Source organism: Ceratotherium simum, chromosome 22 (assembly GCF_057802395.1).
Source record: "Ceratotherium simum simum isolate JZ-2026a chromosome 22, ASM5780239v1, whole genome shotgun sequence".
Lineage (NCBI taxonomy): Eukaryota > Metazoa > Chordata > Mammalia > Perissodactyla > Rhinocerotidae > Ceratotherium > Ceratotherium simum.
The window spans coordinates 16,893,242-16,914,455 of record NC_141921.1 but is presented as its reverse complement, the minus strand read 5'-3'; the positions used below and the strand labels follow the sequence as shown (position 1 = coordinate 16,914,455).

Here is a 21,214-nt window from a genome sequence, read left to right as displayed (position 1 = left end):
GCTGGCCTTAGTCCTGACATTGGCATATCTCTATCTAGTTTTACAAACAGATTTGCACCCATTACATTATATCATGTGTTGGGGCAATTTGCTGTGTGAGACAGGCAGGAAGGGTATTACTTCTCTCCATTTTACAAATAAAAGAAACTGAACGCATAACTTAGAAAGGTCACTATGATGAATCTAGGACTTGAACCCAGGACTTCTAAGCTCTAGTCTGGGAGCTTGCAAATTGCCATATCACCTTATAATGTCAAACTTGATAACTGCTCTTTACATTTGTACAGTACAAATAAATGACTGGGCAAGACAAGTCATGTAAATCAGTATTTTCTCTCTATACAAAGTTCATTTTCCTGTCTTGTTATGACCTCAGGAGATATGTTCTTTATAACTTAGAGGCAGATTCACATTTAGAAGCAATGCACAGTGTGACTTCAAGCACTGACATAAGGGAGGTAAATTAGATTGTATAGTAAGAGGAGATCTTTCTTACAAGGCAACCTTAGGAGAAATGCCTTAACATAGTCCTCCTGCCAGGTAGTGAGGGAGACGGCTGAGACTTCTGTAAGAAATGCTGATGCATCCAAACCAGGGCATTTCTAGTCAGGAAGAGTTATCCTCTGATGTGACATCATCAGGAAAGCTAAGACTCCACAGTCTGTATGTCAGCAAAGTGGTCACCACCCAGGGGCATGGGGCAAGAGCTGCACTCAGTGACAATTAGATAGTGCTGAATAAAGGAAGAAAATCCTCCGTTCAGTGACTGCTGCCCAAATTACTCTGTTTTCAGGATCACCCCTGGATGGATGAAGGTAAGAACTAATAAAGAAGATTTTTTGCTACATCACAGATAATTCTGTATCAACCACTGGCTACTTGATTTAAAAAATTCTGCCAATTATGGATTTTTTAAATAAACAATGAACCAGAGACAACATGACCCTGTCCTCAAGCAACCCATAATTTAGGGAAAAATTTGTTGGTGAAAAAAATTAAATTAATGTCCCAAGTGAGCCACAAACATTCAAGTCTTTCAGAGCCTATAATAAGTGCTGACTTGGCAACAATACAAAATAAAGCAATCTCTGCAGAGAGAGTGACTGAGCAAACCCTACCCACTCAGTAAATGTTTGCTGATTTTAGTCCTTTCAGAATAACTGGTGTTACAGGCTTTGAAGTATGCCAGGCCAGGGTATAAATTCCAGTTCTACCACTTGGCAGCATGATCTCAAGCAAACTGCTTAACCTCTTTGAGTTACACTTTTCCTATTTATTAAATGTGGTAATTTATACTTGATTTGGGAGAATAATAAGAGATAATGGGGCCGACCCCGTGGCTTAGTGGTTAAGTGCGTGCGCTCTGCTACTGGCGGTCCGGGTTCAGATCCCAGGCGCACACCGACGCGCTGCTTCTCCGGCCATGCTGAGGCCGCGTCCCACACACAGCAACTAGAAGGATGTGCAGCTATGACATACAACTATCTACTGCGGCTTTGGGGAAAAAATAAATAAATAAATAAGAGATAATGTATCTAAATTGCCTAGCACACAATGGACACTCAAACAATTGTTAGTTCCCTCCATTCCTTCCCTGTTAAAGACAATCTACTTATGGTGCCGGCCTGGTGGCGCAAGCGGTTAAGCGCACGTGCTCCGTTTCGGCGGCCCAGGGTTCGCAGGTTCGGATCCCGTGCGCGCACCGACGCACCGCTTGTCAAGCCATGCTGTGGCGGCATCCCATATAAAGTAGAGGAAGATGGGCACAGATGTTAGCCCAGGGCCAATCTTCCTCAGCAAAAAGAGGAGGATTGGCATTGGATGTTAGCTCAGGGCTGATCTTCCTCACAAAAAAAAAAAAAAAAAAAAGACAATCTACTTAGTCCCATCTTATAAATGAGAAATTTATAATTCAAAGAGATTAATTATTATCACAGTCACAATGATCATTCCCAACTCCCCAAGGTGAAAGTCTATTTTCCTTCTCTGGCAAGCTACCACTGATATAACAGGCCACTAAGGGCACATCATGGATTGTTTTCAGCTGTAACAGTACTTTTTTCTCCCCTGGCAATCATTAGACTTAACGAAGAGAAAGGTATGACAAGAGATTCACAGAATTCTACTGATACCCAATCTCTATAATCATTAGTCAACCCTCAAAATCATATTAAGAACAAGCTTAAACTTCTGAAGAATACATTGACATTAAAAGGCAGGTAAATAGTGACTGACACTAAGAGTTACAAAAGGGGGCTATATTATATACCTTTTCCTTTAGGCATAGATCTAGAAATAATTTCAAGATGTTTTAGGAAACATTCCATCAACACAGGAACTATGCCCAATTTTCAATTTTATTCTAGAACCTACTTAGAATTAGTAACTGGGAAAACAAAACAAATTGTTAAAAGGAGCTTACTAAATTCCAAGTACCCTGGCTATGCATTTTTGTACTGTATCTCATTTAATTCTCCCAAAAACTTATATTATTTTTTCCATTCTGTAAACAAGGAAACTTTTGGAAAAATTTAAGATTTATAACAAAGTCAGAATATTAGAGACAGTATGCACTATCCAAAGCTCATTGCCCGGACAACAGTTTAATTGCCTGAAACAATCGTCCATTTTTAATTGATGAATAAGAACTAGCACTGTCTAGCATTTAGAAATTGTCCCTCCAGGATAAAAATCTCATCAGTGACATAGCTGGTAAGTGCACAAGCCAGGCAAGCTGAGGGAAGAAACTGTACTTTGCACAACTCCAAGGGGCCCCATTCACCTTGGGGTCTATGTCCTTGGAGTTCTGCAATGCAAAGATGGCCTTGTCTGTGAACAATGTCAGTTCAGCATCTCACCAGAAACCAACTAGACCTACCTTAAGACAATAGATTTTTTAAAAATCAGGATATGAAGAAGGTTTTCTTCCTTTGCAATCTATCATTCTAAAATGAGATACTTGGCAGGAATAAGCAAAGAAAGGAAGAGTGGGAACATTCACTGAATACTTAAATGCAAGGTACTAGACGAGGCATTTCATATTTGTATTTGCAATATGATTCTATTAACAACACTATATAGGGTATGTTAGTTCCATTTTTTATAGATGAGAAAATAAGACTAAAAGAAGTAATGTACCAAAGGTCATAAAGAGCCATAATGAGGATTCATATACAGTCTTTCTGACGTACATCTATACTCTTTCTTCTATACCACAATGAATCACAATCAACTGCAGACAGACTGCATCCCACTCTTCTTTCAAAGACTCACAAAAACACTAGTTCTCCCGAAGGACAAAACAAGAGTTAAAACCAAAACCTGCAAGGGTTGCTGAGTTTGCCTATGATGCCACAATAAATTTTAATCAAGAAAATCTTCAGGTCAATCTACGGACTGAATGAGTTACAACTACAGGATGACAGCAAGGAAACACAAAAGGAGACAGATGAGAAGGGTTTTGGTAGTAAATATATATAAGCCTCAGATAAAGGACAGATCCTAATTCACAATTAGCCAAACACAAGTCAGGAGACAAACTTACCAGAATTACAGGATACCTGTTGTGGGGGTGGGGGCGCCTGATGTGTTAACGTCTGATGCTGATGGTTTGGATGGTGCTGTATGTGTTGATGTGGAGAGGGGTGCTGGGGGTGAGGGGATTGGAGCTGGCTGTGTTGCTGTGGGTGCGGTGCTGGGTGCTGAGGACGCTGTGGTAAACCATGAGGTCGATGGGGCGGATGTGGAGACGGCTGTGTGTGCATCTGGGGATGGGACAGCGAGACTTGCGCAACCGAATTACTGCCCGTGGTGTTGAGGCCACTGCCATGACTGTTGGACAGGCTGCTTTGGTTGCTGTGTGGGTGAGAGCTCACTGTACTGCTAGGAGACTGCTGATAAGAACACGAAGTGTGGGACTGCTGGGAAGATTCAGAAGGGATGTTCATCAAACCTAAAAATAGTCAGAGAAAGCAAGATCATTTATGGTCAGATTTCAGTTATATTTTATCACAAACATTTGCAAAATAATTCACAGAGCAAAGGTATATATTGTTAGGAGGCAATTCTGGTTTAGTTTAACAAGTGTTGATGGAACATCCACCATACACATGGGCTCCGGGGTTACTGACAAGAGTAAGAAACATCACTCCCTGCCCTCAAGCAGCTTATGATCTAGTGGAACAGACAGTCACTTAAGGAGATTATGTCCAACAATATAAGTACTAAGGCAAAAGTCTACAGAAGGGATACGAGAGCTTTGCGTCCTGCCTATTCCAGCTAGGCAGGGGCTAGCACTATAGAGAAGCCTTCCTTGAAAAGGCAGTATCTGAGTTGAGTCTTGAAAAATAAGTAAATGTTAAGGGAAAAGTAGGAAAGGTGTTGGGTCTCTGTAGGCCTGAAGACCAAGGCTTTGACAGAAGAGGAGGGGAGAAATAAAGCCCAATTATTTCTGATGCCTTTCTTTGACTACTCCAAAAACTTTAAGTCCAAGGTGGCTAGAACCCTTAAGACTAAGCAAAACAAAAGAGCCATCTCTACTGTTCTTTTTCATTAATCTTATGGAACATTCTTGAGACACATACAGTTTAGGGGTTAAGACTGTGTACTTTATAGCACCAGAAAGTAGGGAAGGATTAAAGTCTCTGCACTGCCATTTACACACTTGGTAACTTAGAAAGTTATTAACCTCTTCAAGCCACAATTACCTCAACTATAAATGGGTATGATAATAGTACCTACTTCATAGAATTGTGGGGATGAAAGGCCATGATGCAAATACAGGCTGTAGGATGAGCTCAGTAAATGTTAGCTGCTATGATGATTAGGCCAGAAGTGTATAATGTTAAAAACAACGTCTGTTTGGTTTGCAGGTAAACACTCATTTTAATAAATTTTATTGCAACATTTGGTTCTATATAACTAGGCTATTTTCACATCCCAAAGGATGGCTCATACAATGTTTTGCTGAACTAAACACAAAAAATTTTATTAAATAAAAATAAAATCCCACAGCAGTGTCAGTCAATAAAAGAATAAAACTTTTCAAACAAAAAAAAAACAGTTATTCTCATACTTGTCATTAACAGTACAATTGTATCAGAGTACACTGTAAGAATATTTTTAAACCTAGTAAGTTAAGGTTTTATAGGTAACAGAGTTAATAAAAGTTCTTGCCTTGGCCCTGGAAAACTGTCATTTACAGGAAATCTATAGGATTATTACAGTAAGATGAAAGAAAGCAGTTATTTCATTATCTATTTCCAATAAAGTCCTAGTATTTTAACCCAGCACTGGAACCCAGACATGATCTATACCAACATTTTCAACCCCAAATTGTTTTTTAAAACAAAACAAAACATCTTTCAGAAGCTCAATATGTAAAACTGATAAACGTTAAGTTGCTTTTTTTGAAGCCAGGTAAGGAAGCCTGCTAGGTCTTTCTCTTCATCTGTACACTTCTCCTTCCTGAGACCTTCATAAAAGCCAAAGGCTCCAAAGAGAACAATTTGAAAACCACTAAACTAGTCTAATCTTCATTGTACAAATGGGGACGCTGAAGTCTAGTGAGGTGAAGTTAACTCAGCTGACTTTATGATAGAACCTGGACTAAAACCCAGAATTCCTATCAACGCTCTTTTTTTTTTTTTATTAGTGTGATGAAATAGCACTGTAGGCTTCAGAAATTGTCACTATTGTTATTTCAAAGCCAGTATTTTTCTATTATGATCACCAAGATTGGATCTGCTTAGCAAAGTCTTTTATTAGTTCTTTTTGTACTTTTATAGATAGAAAATTTAGGATAAAATTTGAGAAAATACATGAATCTTACTTTAACCAGAAAAACCAACTTCCTGTACAAGCTATTGATATTCATCAATACAACACTTGTATACAACATTAACTTTCATAATATCTGACAATGATAAGTAGAGTCATGTGCTGCATAACGACATTTCGGTCAACGACAGACTACATACACTATGGCAGTTCCATAAGATTAGTACCATACAGCCTAGGTGTACAGTAGGCTATACCATCCAGGTTTGTGCAAGTACACTCCATGATGTTCGCACAACGATGAAATCGCCTAACAACGCGTTTCTCAGAGTGTATCCCTGTTGTTAAGTGACACGTGCCTGTATTAAAATGTAAACTCTATAAAGACAGGGCTTTTTGTCTATTTTGTTCACTGCTATGAAAAGATAAACTCTGTGAGTTTGGGTATAAATAATTAATCTGCCAAACAAAGCAACGAGGAAATGGTTCAGTAGCAGAGTTCCCAACAATTTCTGACTAGTGTTCTACGGAGGAAAGACAATGCAACATCTAAATTCTATCACATGACTCTAACTAAAATTAAACCAGCAGCTAATGGGATAGTTAACACATAATAGCAACAATCTAGCATTTGGTTGAGATGTAATACTGCATTTCCACCAAAATCACTTTTAGTGTTAACATCTAATTTAAGAAGTTGTATAAAAACAATGACTCAGAGGGGCCGCCCGGTGGTGCAGGTTAAGTGCACGTGCTCCGCTGCGGCGGCCCAGGGTTCACAGGTTGGGATCCCGGGCATGCACCAACGCACCGCTTATTAGGCCATGCTGTGGCGGTGTCCCACATAAAGTAGAGGAAGATGGGCACGGATGTTAGCCCAGGGCCAGTCTTCCTCAAGAAAAAAGGGGAGGATTGGCATCCAATGTTAGCTCAGGGCTAGTCCTCCTCACACACATAAAAAAAAATGACTCAGAGCTTACCACTAATCAATGTGTTCACTTGTAAGTGCCATAAATGAAACTGAAAATTTGGTGCTACCATATACCAAGAGTTATCTCTTAGCTAACACCAGTGAGAACAGAAAGGCAAGGCACATATATTCTTGTGGTGCAACATTTACCACTCAACTACTTCACACGCCAGACATTACTAATTAACCTTGGCAGTCTTTCCCACATGGCACAGATGCAGTGTCAGAACTCTTCAACATAGTGCTTCAGGACACCACTAGTAATCAAGAGAAGTAGGCATGCAAGATGAAATTTATCTGCTATTCTTGTGCTATGATATAAATATATACAGAGCATAGTAAAGGCACAAAGAGCATTCATTCAATCCTGATCATGATGATAATGTTGTAAGATTAAAGAAATATGATAGCTATGTGAAAATAACTCTTAAAAGAAAATTTTTCAATAAAAATTCACTTTACAAAAAAAAGTATTAAAAAAAACTCACCTTGTTGACTAAGTGACTGCTCAAAAACTGACTTATAAAGGCTCCGAAATGAGGCACTGAGATCTTCAAAATTATATTCTGAGAAAAGAAGTTGTTTGTCTCGTTCTGGAAGGTTGTACTGTGGCTGCTGTTGAGGAGTTAATGACTGAGAGACTGGTTCTGGATGGTTTGTCACCTAACATTAGAAGAAAATACTACTAATTTAGTAGCTCTATATCAGAATTGGTTTGTTACATAAAATATATAACTGAAAATATTAGAATAGTTTCTAGAATCCAAAGGAAGTAACTTCCCTGTCTTTGGCTTTCCCGTCCTCTGTTGAGTTGGGTACACATAAAGGACAGACACAAAATTGTTAACTTGGATCTTGAAGAACCAGAGAAATCTAATCCAACCTCCACATTTCACAAAAGAGGGAAAAGAGTTCAAAGAAGTTAAATAACCTTTCCAAGATTATACAAATAAGTGATGAGCTAGGCCTGGAACCCTTCCAATTTCTGTAGAATCTTCATCTTGATTTCTACAGAAGCAATTTCATCTCAAACTATACTATGAAACTACTCAACATTTCTCATTCACTTGTTCAATTAATCTTTAAGTATTTAAACTCAAATACTGTGAGTATTGTGAGTCTGGTTGTGTGGGACTGCCCAAAGCAGCAAGGAACTACAATACACCTAACTCTTCATTTCTAGAGGAATTTTTTTTTTTTTTTAAATGAAACTAAGGGGAAATGAGAAATGATGGGTAAAAGACAAAAGAGATTCTGAGAAAAATAGAATAGGTCAGGGCCTTGAGCTATGCAGGGGGGAAAAAAAGCACCTAAAAAATAAGAATTATCTTTGAAGGCAGCACAACTAGAAATAAAATTCATAAAAAATGTCAGCTGTATCTCTTAAAGATTATATCAAGGGGTGCTAAGCTACCATTCGTTTAGTGTTTTGAAAAATTAAGATATGAACACTCACTGTAAATTTATGCATTCAAAATGATGCTCACAAGGAGTCTAGTCTGCAATAACATGGAAAAATATGAATTTTGTGTTGGGGAATGGCTCCACCACTGGCACTCTGGTGACCTCACGTCTCCACACAGGCCATGTAGGCAAGTCTCAACGGCACGATGACCTAAGCCTTGGTGGAACACCCTGTGATTATCTTGGCACATGGCATGGTGAGTGGTCTTATGAGCAGCAAATTCTCATCCACCTTCCTATCTTGTGGAAGGCAGCCACAGGGCAGTTTCTCATCCACCTCTCTATCTTGCAGGAAGTTGCCAAGAGACAGTTTCTCATCTGCCTCCCTGCTTCCAGTGAGGCAGGGGACTTTCTACCTTACTTTCTTAGAGTAGAGCTGCAAGTTATACAACTGCTTAGCTGCAGTATGGAATTTGTTCCTCTACTACAGTGACCTACCACTTGTGTAGTCTTGTCATCTGGCTCCTCTGGTTTGGTGTCAGCCTGTGGGACGTGGGGAACTGACACCATACTGATCCGGCTTATACTGTCTTCATAAATAATAAAACTGTCTCAGTGCATTTGGGCTGTGTCCTCAAAGGCTCAATCTATGGATATATGACAAGCCCAACCAGCAGCTGACGCCATATTGTTGCTTAAGGAGTGCTTGATGACCACTTGATATCTTGTTGTTAAATGAAAAAAGGCAGTCTACGATGTCTAGCTTTTATAGGGGAGTTTAACCCTATTACATGTACTGGCGTAACAGACATGTTTGTTCTTATTACTTCTCCTCGTTCTATAAATGCTTTTTTAATTTTTCCTGCTATTATATTTTGTGATAGTAGACTATGTTCTTTGAGTTCATTTGGTTTCAAGATTTTCTACATTCAAATTATTTTAAAAGCCACTTAAAATCATTAAACCTTTGTTTAGTTTGCTTTAATGCTCCAACTAGTCCTTTTATATCATGACTTCATCATAACTGAGTGCTTTAATTTAATTCACCTCTTGATCAACTAAGTAGTTTTTTTCAGGAAGGACAGATGAAAACAAGGGTAGGATGCTTTCTAAGCTCGGTATATCAAAGAATCTCTTTCTCTTGACTTCACATGAGTGAGCATAAGATTCATAATTCCAAATCTGTTCCCTCAAAACTCTGCATAAAACGTTTCATTATCTTCTGGCATTTAGTATTATGGAAGAGAAGTATGATTTGTGTTTCTTTGAATGTATCTTATTTCTTCTGCCAGAGTATTTATACGGATGATTACTTCTAAAATTCTAAAATTTGTCACGATATGTCTAGATATAAACTTTTTTCCCATTTACTTTTCCTAGAACTCAGTAACTCTTTTAACTTCTATTTCTTCCGGAACTTGCTTCTGGACCAACTATTCTAGTTGCTTCTTCAGGGACACCCATAATTCTCAATTTTCCATATCTACTGTCTTTTACATAATTATTATTCCTTTATCTGTTTCTACTGCATTCTGCGAGAATATTTTATTTTTTCCCCCCAGAGCACTGATAACAGTCTTGCAGAGTCACCTTTTCTTTTTTCCTACATTCAATGTGAACTTTAATTTTGCTCTCTGGGTTTCTGTTTCCCTTGTGTTATTTTATTTCAGGTTTCCCCCTTTTATGTTTTTTGTCCTGTGTAAATTTTTGCCTATTCACTCATGCTGGAACAGGAAGTGATCTGGTGAGATCAAATTTCTACCAATGAACAGTGTGGTGTATGACTCTTGGGCTCCGTTCTGTCTACTGGGGAGGACAGTTGCCAGATGATTTAAAAAGAAGTATCAGATAACCCAAGGGTCATGTTCTTATAATAGGTAACAAAATCAGCACAGAAGCAAGAATACTCACATACAGTTCCCTGTATAGCATAGCTTTTTTTTCCAGACCAAAATTGAAAATACAAGACTGGTTAACAATTGGGTACCAGGTGATCCTAACCTTTGGGATTTGTAGAATTCCCTTCTCAGATCTACAGCTGGAAAAGAATGTGATATACACATCCTCTAAGTTTTTTTTACCAAAAACTGTAAAATATCATCCAATATACCTTTGCTAGACTGAGTACAAACTTTTTCCCTAGTCCAATTGCTTTTTACTTGGACAGATGGAGTAGATCAAAGCAGACCAAAACATCTAACATAGTACAACCATATATTTGTATCTAACTTGGTAAAATACAAGTACCCAATTAAAACACTATCAAGGTAGAAATCTGCTCTACTTATCTAAGCTAATGAATTGACTAATGAGAAATACACAACTTCACTTTTTATTTGCATTTCAATCATATGTGGTGTTGTTTTAAGCACTAAACAAATACTCAACAAAGAAGTTAACTTCACCAAGACTTACTGGTGTATAACTATGCACACTTCCAACACTGTTCAAATTAACAGATGCCAAACTCTGGTCTGAGAGACTGTTGTTAAGGCTACTGCGTGGGCTATCACTACCATCCTGATCAGTGTTGTACAACGTTACCTAGAATGAAAAGAAAAGCAATATTTGAATAAGTAGTTCCCACTATAAAGAGTGCTTTTTAAACAACTACAAAAAATACAACTAAGCTGGTAGATGGCAGGAAGACAAAATGTTAGTGGTCTTCCCTTTGGTGCTTACCTACTCCAATTCCATCCTCTTCATCACTAACTCCATGTTCACCATAAAATAATTTACTCTCAAACTAAAGGACATACCCTATCCAGAGGTACATAAATTCAATTTTCTGTCAGGTATAACTAGTTCATTTAATAAGAGAGGATTACAGTAGATTTTTCCTGTTAAATATTTCTACAATGCATAAATTTATTTTTACTCAAGCTTTAAGCAAAACCAATGTTCTCTTCTAACAAAATCTTAGGCATCAAAAAAAGAACACAAAAAATAGCATGTTACAAAAGAAATCAGGGGCCGGCCCGGTGGTGCAAGCGGTTAAGTGCGCGCGCTCCACTGCGGCGGCCCGGGGTTCGCCAGTTTGGATCCCGGGCGCGCACCGACACACCGCTTATCAAGCGATGCTGTGGTGGCGTCTCATATAAAGTAGAGGAAGATGGGAATGGATGTTAGCCCAGGGCCAGTCTCCCTCAGCAAAAACAGAGGAAGATTGGCAGGTGTTAGCTCAGGGCTGATCTTCCTCACAAAAAAAAAAAGAAGAAGAAGAAGAAATCATAGGCATCAGTGTTTATAATATTGAAAATTGGAAACTCAATTGTCCAACACATTTGCAAAATCATAGATACGTGATTTAATTTTTAAATATAACAACAATAATATGCTATTACCTGCATTAGATGTGAAGGATGATAGATATCAAACCGTTAACAACGGTCAACTGGCAGGGGGCTGGGAGCTAGGTATTCCTGAAGACTTCTGTCACTAACAGTGTATATTTTTACAATGCTGGAGTTTGTTTATAATAAGCATTATAATTTTTAATTAGAAACAAAAAATTATATATATTTTTAAAACAGAAAACTAGCCTAACTATCCGTCAAAGTTCTATTCAGATGCCACTACTAACCTTCTTTTCTATGCTCCTATTTCCTTGGGAACAATTATTATATCTGACTTTATGGTCTAACTAATTTTTATCAAATTTTTATCCACTACTAGACTGTTAGCTCCTTAAGTCCCCAATAAGTAATCATAACATAGTGCTTTCTGCTCAGTACACAATTAACAAATATTTACTGAATTTAATAACCAACTGAGCTATCATCACCATTCTGTCTGTGCTGAAAATGGAGTCATGCTCAACGCTCACAAATATTTGCCAAAAAGGCCCAATATGTGGAAAAATAGGCATAAATGCCTCTATGCATTAAGGCAAAACAAACTGGCCTACATTCACATCAGCTAGAAACAATTATGTGTCTAGGAACTAATAAGGGAAGAGTACAAGAAAAAATGTGAGGGGATAAAGAAAACTCTGGCAAAGATTTTTTTGGTAAATACTTCCAGTGTAAATTTCATTTAAAAAAACAACCACCACCACCTTATGGGCTCCTGGGAATAATCAAAAAGCTGTAAAACAATACAATATCAACAAATTACAAGCATCCTATGGTCATTTTCTTGGCTGCTCCTTCTCTCCTGTCCATGCTCAGTTACCTATTACTCAAGTCAGAAATACTCTCCATCATCTTGGACAAATCCTCATAGCTTATTTCATTTGGAAGAAGGATAAACATTTTTGTTAAAATGTAACATATAGAGAGAGTAAAGTGTACAGATTACTAGTTTATTTATTACAAATGGGCATACTCATGTAATCACCACCCAGGTCAAAGTATAAACCAGCAGTTTTTAAACTTTGATCTTAGAACCTTTTCACAGTCTTAAAAATTGAGGAGTCAAGGAGCTTTTGGTGATGTTGATATACCTATCAATAAATGGCATATTAGAAATTAAAACAAAAATTTTTTAAATTTATTAACCAATTTAAAAATAAGAATTACTACCCCAACTATATGTTAACAAAACATATTTTCTCCCAATAAATAAACGAGTGCGACTGTTTTACATCTTTGTAAATCTCAATGCCTGGCTTAATAGCAAACAGCTAGATTCTCACATCTGCTTCTGCATTCCATCTGTTACAATAAGTTGTTTACGTGGAAGTACAGAAAGAAAACCCAGCATCACACATATATATTTGGAAAAGGGAAGAATATTTTAATAGACTTTTCAGATAACTGTGGTTAGTCTTTTTTGATACTACACCAAAACATGACATGTGACACTTTTTAAAGATGAGTTGTAATGTGGAATCTGAAACCATATCAATCAATTTTTTTGTACTCTGTTACATTAAAATCTACTGTTCTACCTTGTACCTTTGAATGGATCATTTATCCATGCATAATTTTGTAACATTATGCATTGGTCATTTGGAAAATACTGGTTCACTAAGTTAGGCAGACATTGACACATTTTACTTCCAAATATTCACACGTTTCATTATACAACATCAAAACATCACTTGTTAATATCACCAATCATCTCATTAGAAAAGTCTTTAACGACTGGGAAGCTATCAGACTCGTTGTGGTGGATGTAAGTCTTCCATACTTCTACTTTTTGCTTAAAAGCTCCAATTTTATCATTGGCAAGAGATATTGTCAATTGTTTTCCTTGATGTGACAGGCTCACTTTGTTCATTTTCAAGAAAACATCTGCCAACAACCCAATTCTGAATAATCAGTGTCAGCTGTTCTTCCAAGTAAAAAAAATGACCCATGAACAAAAGCAGCTAGTTCAACATCCAACTCAATCAATCATACAAATGCTCTTCCTTGAAGCAACAACTATACTTCGGTATGCAGTATAAGGTTTTATGCATACTTCCCATTTCATTTCACAAAACGTTAAAAAGACAAGTACTTGGGGCTGGCCCCATGGCGTAGCGGTTAAGTGCATGCGCTCCGCTGCTGGCGGCCCGGGTTCGGATCCCGAGCGCGCACAGAGGCACCGCTTGTCAGGCCATGCTGTGGCGGCGTCCCATATAAAGTGGGGGAAGATCGGCACGGATGTTAGCTCAGGGCCAGTCTTGCTCAGCAAAAAGAGGAGGATCAGCATGGATGTTAGCTGAGGGCTGATCTTCCTCACAAAAAAAAAAAAAAGACAAGTACTCAAAGGTCACAACTTAATAAAACTTTTTCCTGCTTCACCAAGGATATTCTTAAGTAAAACCAGTATTTTTTTTTTTTTATCTGAAGGATGTGGGGCAGTGAAGAATACAAGGACTACTAGTATAGTTAGGTGTCACTGCCTTGATTTATGCTAAGGCTTACTTACTATTGCTTTTGCTGCATCAGTGAAAATACAAAATAAAGGAAAAGACAAATAATATTTAATACTACCGTAAAAAATAGTTTTGACCTCATGGAATCCCTGAAAGGGTCCTGGTTGCCCAGGTGTCCACAGACCACAGAACCGCTGGTATAGAACATTACCAGCTCTCCAGAAGGCCCACTCATGCACTCTCCCCATCATCACTCACCAGCCAGTCTTTCGCCATTCCCATCTCCTGTGCTAGGTAACCACTATACCGACTTCTACCACTATTGACTGGTTTTTGTATTTCTGAACTAAGTATAAATGGAACCATACAATGTATATCCTTTTCTATCCTTTTGCAGTAAATTTAGCTAAAGGATTACACAAAGCTTTGTTTTCTATTGCATTAATGTCTGCTCTTAATCTTTATTACTTCTCTCGTTCCATTTTTTAAAATTCATTTTATTGTTTTTCATCAAATTAAGAACTTTACTATTGTATCATTTATATTTATGTCTCAGATCCATCTGGAATTGATTTTTGTGAGTGGAAAATCTCGTCTTTCCATTGATCCTGCACCATTTGTTGAAAGACATCAGTGAATTCTGTTCCATAAGTTTGTCTGTCTATTCCTATGCCAATACCATACTTGCAACTATTGTAAGTTTATTCTTGATATTTGGAAATATAAATCCTCTAACTTTTATCTTTTTCTTCAACAACTATTTGCCATTTGAAATCCCATTTGTATTTTAAGATCAGCTGGTCATTTTCTGTTCCCTTCCCTCTGCCAAAAAAAAAAAACATCATGGAATTTTGATTGGGAGCATATTAAATTTGTAGATCAATTTAGGAAAAACTGACTTCTTTACAATAATCTTCTCTATGAAAATTATATACCCATTTATTTATATCTCCTTTGTTTTTTCTCAGTAATTTTTTACAGTTTTCTGTATAGACTTCATCATTCATGTAATACTAGGTATTGGATGTTTCTGAATGCTAATATAAGTGTTATTAATTGTGTCTTCTACTTGTCTATGGCTAGTATACAGAAATACAACTGATTTCTAAAATCAAACATTGATCTCATATTGAGACCTTGCTAAATTCACTTATTAATTCTAAGAGTTCATCTGTAGACTCTTTTGAATTTTCTACATAAACAATCATGTCATCTGTGAAGAATGATAGCTTTATTTCTGCCTTCTCAAACTTGATGCCTTTTATTTCTCTCTCATAACACTTCCACCTCTCCTCTCTCTGCCTGAACACTAGTGTTGTCATATATTTTACTTCTACATGTTATAAACCTACATTTTTTATTTTTTTGCTTTCAATAGTTTATTTATCTTTTAAAGAGATTTAAATTTTTTTAAAAAAGCTTTGTATTTACCCACGTAGTTACCATTTCTGGTGTCCTTAATTCCTTTGTGTAAATCCAGATTTCCATCAGGAACTTCAATTACATATATATTAGATTGTTTAAAGTTGCCCCCACAGCTCCCTAATGTTCTATTTACTTTTTTACAGTCTTTTCTCTGTGTATTTCATTTTGGCTAACTTTTATTGCTATATCTTCAAGTTCACTAATCTCTTTCTACAATGTTTAATCTGCTATTAATCTCATCCAATGTACTTTTCAACTCAGACATTATAATTTTTATCTCTAAGGAGTTTGATGGGTTTTTAAAATACCTTCCACCTGTCTACACACATATTCAACCGGTCCTTTAGCTTCTCCAGGGTATACAGTTATAATACAGTTTTTATTCCAGCTTTAAGATATAACTGACATAACACTGTGTAAGTGTTAAGGTATACAATGTGTTCATTTCAGACACATATATTGCAAAATGATTACCACCACAGCATTAGCTAACACCTCTAATCACCTCGTATAATTAACATTTTCTTTTTGTGGTGAGTATATTTAAGATCTATTCTCCTAGCAACTTCCATGTATCTAATACAGTATTGTTACCTATAATCACCATGCTATATATTAGATCCCCAAAACTTAATCATCTTACAGCTGAAAGTTTGTACCTTTGACCAACATCTCCCGTTTCTCCCACTCCCCGGCCCCCGGTAACCACCACTTTACTCTCTGTTTCTGTGAGTTCAGCCTTTCAAGATTCCACATACAAGTGATACCATACAGTATTTGTCTTGCTCTGCCTGACTTATTTCACTTAGTATAATGCCCTCAAGGTTCACCCATGTTGTCACAAATGGCAGGATTCCCTTCTTTCTCATGGCTTAATAATATTCCATTGTATACATATACCACAACTTCTTTATCCATTCGCCTGTTGATGTATACTTAAAAGTTGTTTCCATATCTTGGCTTATGATAACTGTTTCAATGTCTTTTTCTACTAATTCCATCATCTGTGTCATTTCTCGGTCAGTTCTGATTGACTGATTTTTCTCCTCATTAAGCATTGTTTTTTACTACATCTTTGCCTGCCTGACAATTTTTTACTGGACGCCAGACCATTGTGAATGTTACATTAAGTGTTGGATATTTCTATATTCCTATGAACGTTCTTGAGCTTTATTCTGAGACACATTTAAATTATTTGAAAACAGGAATGAAGTACTGATACATACTATAACATGGATAAACCCTGAAAACATGTTTAGTGAAAGAAGTCATACATAAAAGGTCACATAGTAGATGATTCCATTTATATGAAATGTCCAGAATAGGCAAATCCATAGAGTTAGAAAGTAAATTAATGGTTACGAGGAGATGGAGGGAATGGGAAATGAATGCTAATCAGTACAGAGTTTTCTTTTTGGGGTGATGAAAATATTCTGGAATTAGATGGTAGTTAATGGTTGCACAACCTTGTGAATATACCAAAAACCACTGAATTGTAAACTTCAAAAGGGTGAATTTTATGGTCTCTGAATTACATCTGAAAAAAGTTAAAACTAAATTTAAAAAAAATCTAATCACTTGAAAACAGTTTGATCCTCTTTGGTTTTGCTTTTTAAGGTGTGTAGGTAGGACCAGAGCAGCATTTCAGTCTAGGGCTAATTTTGTTCCACTATTGAAGCGAAAGCCTGAGTACTTTACTTAATGGCTTGTGAATTATGAAGTACCTCACTCTGGCAGGAACAGCAACTATACCTGGCCCTATATGAGTCTCAATGATTGTCCACACTAATCCTTTCAGGTGGTTCTTTCCCTAGCCTCAGATAGCTTCCTTATTCATGCACTGATAAGTATCCAGTTGAAGACTCAAAGGGCATCCTCTATATATCTCTGGAATTCTCTCTCTGTGCAGCTCTCTCCTCTCTGGTATACTGCCCTGTGAACTCTAGCCACCTCGGATTCCATGATCTCTCAGCTCCACCTCCTCAACTAAGGAAGACCTCTGTGACCTGGAAACCTTCTCCAGGAAGTAAGCTAGGACAATCATAGGGCTCCCCTTGTTTGTTCATCATTTCTCAGGGATCATTGTGCTTAAAGGCCCAATCTCTTGAAAACCATTGTTTCATTTATTTTGTCTATTTTTGCAGCTGCTTCAGGAGCAGAGTAAATCTAAACCCTGTTATTCCACCTTGGCTGGAAACAGAAAGTCCCTCATCAACTTAATTAATCTTTATAAAGAACCAACTTCTTGTTTGTTGACTTTCGATACCATATATGTGCTTTTTATTTTGTTGAGTTCTCTTATTTTTATTACCTTCATATTATTATTTATTTTGCTATTCTTTTTCTAGACGTTTAAATAGTTAACATTCAATCTTTATTCTACTCTAGTACATGTATTTAAGGCTAATACTTTAACGGCATTCCACAGGGCTATTCCACAGGGCTTTGATATCTCATATTTCTGTTTTTCATCAAAGTATTTTCTAATTTCTATTATGATTCTTCCCTGACCCCTAGGTTATTTATAACTATATTGCTTAATCTGCAAACTTTGGGGGACCTTCTGATTATCTACTTGCTATCATTTCTACTTTAATTCCACTGTGTTGGAAATTATAGACTGTATACAGTTGGTCTTCTGAAATTTACTGAGATTTCCTTTACGGTCTAGCATAAATCAGTAATACATGATCAATTTTGGTAAATATTCCATGTGCACTTAAAAAAATGTATATTCTGCAACTGTTGGGTGCAACATTCTATATATATCAATTAGGTCAAATTTCCTAATTTTGTGGTTCAAATCTTCTATATCTTTAATGTGATTTGTTTGATTTGTTATATTTTGATTTTGATCTGCTTCTTTTATGAGTTACAGAGAGATGTGTTAAAATCTACCTCTCTGGTCAAGGATTTATCCATTTCTCCTTTTAGTTCTGTCCACTTTTGAGGCTGTTATTAGGCTTATACAAATTTAGTATCATTATAGTTTCTTATTGAAATGATCCTTTTTCATAATAAAATATCTTTGTTTTTAGTAATGTGGCCTGTCTTTTGATTTAAGATATATCTCTTTTAAGCAGCACATAGTTGGATTTTTGTTTTTTCATATAGTCTAACAATCTTTGGCTTTTAAATTGAATGTGTATTTACATTTAATGTATTTCCTAATGTTATTAGATTTAAATACTATTTGTTTTTCCGTATTCCTATCTCTTCTTTGTTCATTTTCTTTTCTTTTCTTGCCTACCTTTGGGTTACCCAAGGATTTATTATTCTTCCTTACTTGTATATTTTTTCACTATCCTTGTAGCACCCTAGAGCAGTGGTTCATAAGGTACAGAACTCAGACCAATAACATGGCCAGTATCTGAGAACTTGCTAGAAATGCAAATTTTCAGACCCTAATCCAGTCCTATTGAATCAGAAATTATCAGAGTGCAGCCCAGCAGTTTGGATCTCAACAAGCCCTCCTAGTTATTCTGATGTATATTGATGTATTAAGAACCACTGCCCTAGATATTACAACATGCCCTTGACTTAGTACTTTTACCACCTCCCATGCAATGCAAAGATATGAACTGCATATATTTCCTCCTGCCCTACATTAGTATTGTCGTATTTCAATTTCTACAGTATTTTAGACTCCAAGGCATCATGTTACATAACACCACTGCTATTGTTTTAAATACTCAATACATATTTAGATTTACTGACATACATACTCTTTTCGTGTTCTTCATTCTTTCCCGCACAGGATAATTTTCCTTTCATCTAAAAAATTAATTGCCTTTAATTTTTTAATACTGGTATACCAGTAACAAATTCTCTCAGATTTTGTTTCTGTAAAAACTTAGGGGCTGGCCTCATGGCCTACTGGCTAAGTTCGGCGTGCTCCACTTCAGTGGCCTGGGTTCGGTTCCTGGGCGCAGATCTACACCACTTGTTGGTGGCCATGCTGTGGTGGCAACCCATATAAAACATAGAGGAAGACTGGCAACAGATATTAGCTCAGGGCAAATCTTCCTCAGCAAAAAAAAAAGGAAAAGAAAAAAAAAACAACTTATGTAACCTTCAGTTTTCACAGAAATTTTCATTCTAGAATTTTGGATTGGTAGATATTTCCTTCCAGCACTATAAAAATTTCATTCTGGTGTCTGATTTTTATCCTTTCTATTCAGAAGTCAGTGTCTAGCTTATTGTTTTCCTTTGAAGCTACCTGTTTTCCTTCTCTGATTTTAAGATTTTTTTTCTTTATCTTTGTTTTTTAGCAGTTTCATTTTTATTTGCCTGATAAGGTTTTCTTTTCATTAACCCTTCTTGGGGTTCTCAGAACTTTCTGAATCTGTACTGTGTTATCTTTCGTCAGTTTTAGAAAATTAAAGTATTGCTTCTTCTCTATTCTTTTTTCGTTCTCCTCTGGAACTCTAATAACAAGTTTGTTAGATCTTTTCCCCATATCCCACTTACCTCTTAAGCTTTTCTGAATTTTCCATCATTTTTTGTGTTTCAATCTGCATATTTTCTATTAACCTATCTTCCAGTCCACTAATTCTCTCCCCTGATGAGTCTAATCTGCTGTTAAACCCCATCTATTGAATTCCTAATTTCAGTTATTATATTTTTCAGTTCTACAGTTTCCTCTTGGTCCTTCCACAGAGATTTCAATTCTCTGATAAATTCTCTATAATTCATCAATTTTCTTGAATATATTAGTCATAGTTATCTTAAAATCAATATCTAGGTCACTTGTGGATACACTTATATTGCCTTTTTTTGCTCCTCTCTTGGTATTTATTTGGTCCTGTGTCCTGGAATGTCTAAAAGTTTTGACTGAAGGTGAGACCTTACTTATAAAAACTTGTAAAAGCTTGGGATAATGTTATCTTCTTCCAGAAAGGATTTAGATTTCTTTTGGCAAGTAGAAGAATATTAGCATACCACCCTAATAACAATTTGGGGCTGCTCTATTCTGGTTTGCTCTTACTCATAGAACATAACCCTTCTGAGGTATCACCTTGAAAGCCTGGGGTGTTTACCATGGCTCCCTCCTCCTTGAAGATCACAAACTACAATTTTTGCCCCTCCTTCTCTGTGACTGCTGAATTCCGGCTAGTGAAAAATCTACCTGATTTGTCTGTGTCTGAGCCCAAGCACACACAGGTTAGGAGTTAGCAAATGCCTTAAGTGGATATTGTTTGCAAAAAGTTGAGCTCACTTCTGAGATTCCGCAGGAGCTTAGTCCTCAAGCCCTGGCTGTTTGGTAGCCCCAAACTCCAGTTTTTATCTCCCTAGCTCAATGACTGTTCTAGGCTGCTGTTTTCTGTTCAGCCTCTACACCATGCACTAAGAATTGAGAAATGTCCAAAGCAAAAATTTGCAGGGCTTATCTCAATGTGTTTCCCTTTTTTCTGGGATCTTCAGCCCTGAAGTCCTGGCTATCTTGTTCTCCAATGTTTCCTGCTCCTTTTTTATTGGAGGGTTGGTATTTTACATAGATAGGGAAAAGAGTTAATCTGATATTAGCTAGTCTATCATATCTGGAAGCAAAATTCTGCAGCTCCTTTGACTCTCATATTATTTAGTCATGAAGTCTCAGCATTACTATTTCCTAATTGCTTCCTAATAGCCACGAATGCCTATGTTCAGGCCTTGGTACCTTCTACTTGGACTATCGCAAAGAGCAGTATTGGCTATTTCTGATTCTAACCCATCTGCTTCACCAGAAACTCTGAAGTCTAGTTGGGCACTATTAAGGATGATCTTTAAAAGTACAGTCTCTGGGCTTATCAAACAAGGATGAAGTAACTGATTTGGTAGGCCTGCAATAG

General features: G+C 36.9%; 1 protein-coding gene across 10 annotated transcripts in view; it reads right to left on the bottom strand.

The window, feature by feature from the left end:
• FOXJ3 (forkhead box J3) overlaps positions 1-21,214 on the bottom strand; it is a 162,993-nt gene that overhangs the window by 17,924 nt on the left and 123,855 nt on the right. For 9 of the 10 annotated variants that reach the window (XR_015555769.1, XM_004443128.3, XM_087446152.1 and 6 more), the window contains 3 exons: positions 10,568-10,696; positions 7,237-7,411; positions 3,545-3,952 (listed from right to left, as the gene is read on the bottom strand). Coding sequence is in view for 9 of the 10 variants with exons in the window: in XM_004443128.3 (XP_004443185.1) it covers positions 3,545-3,952; positions 7,237-7,411; positions 10,568-10,696 (712 nt within the window). In the remaining variant the exon portion in view is untranslated. The remainder of the gene's footprint in view (positions 1-3,544; positions 3,953-7,236; positions 7,412-10,567; positions 10,697-21,214) is intronic. The other variant, XM_087446156.1, reaches the window with a different exon arrangement.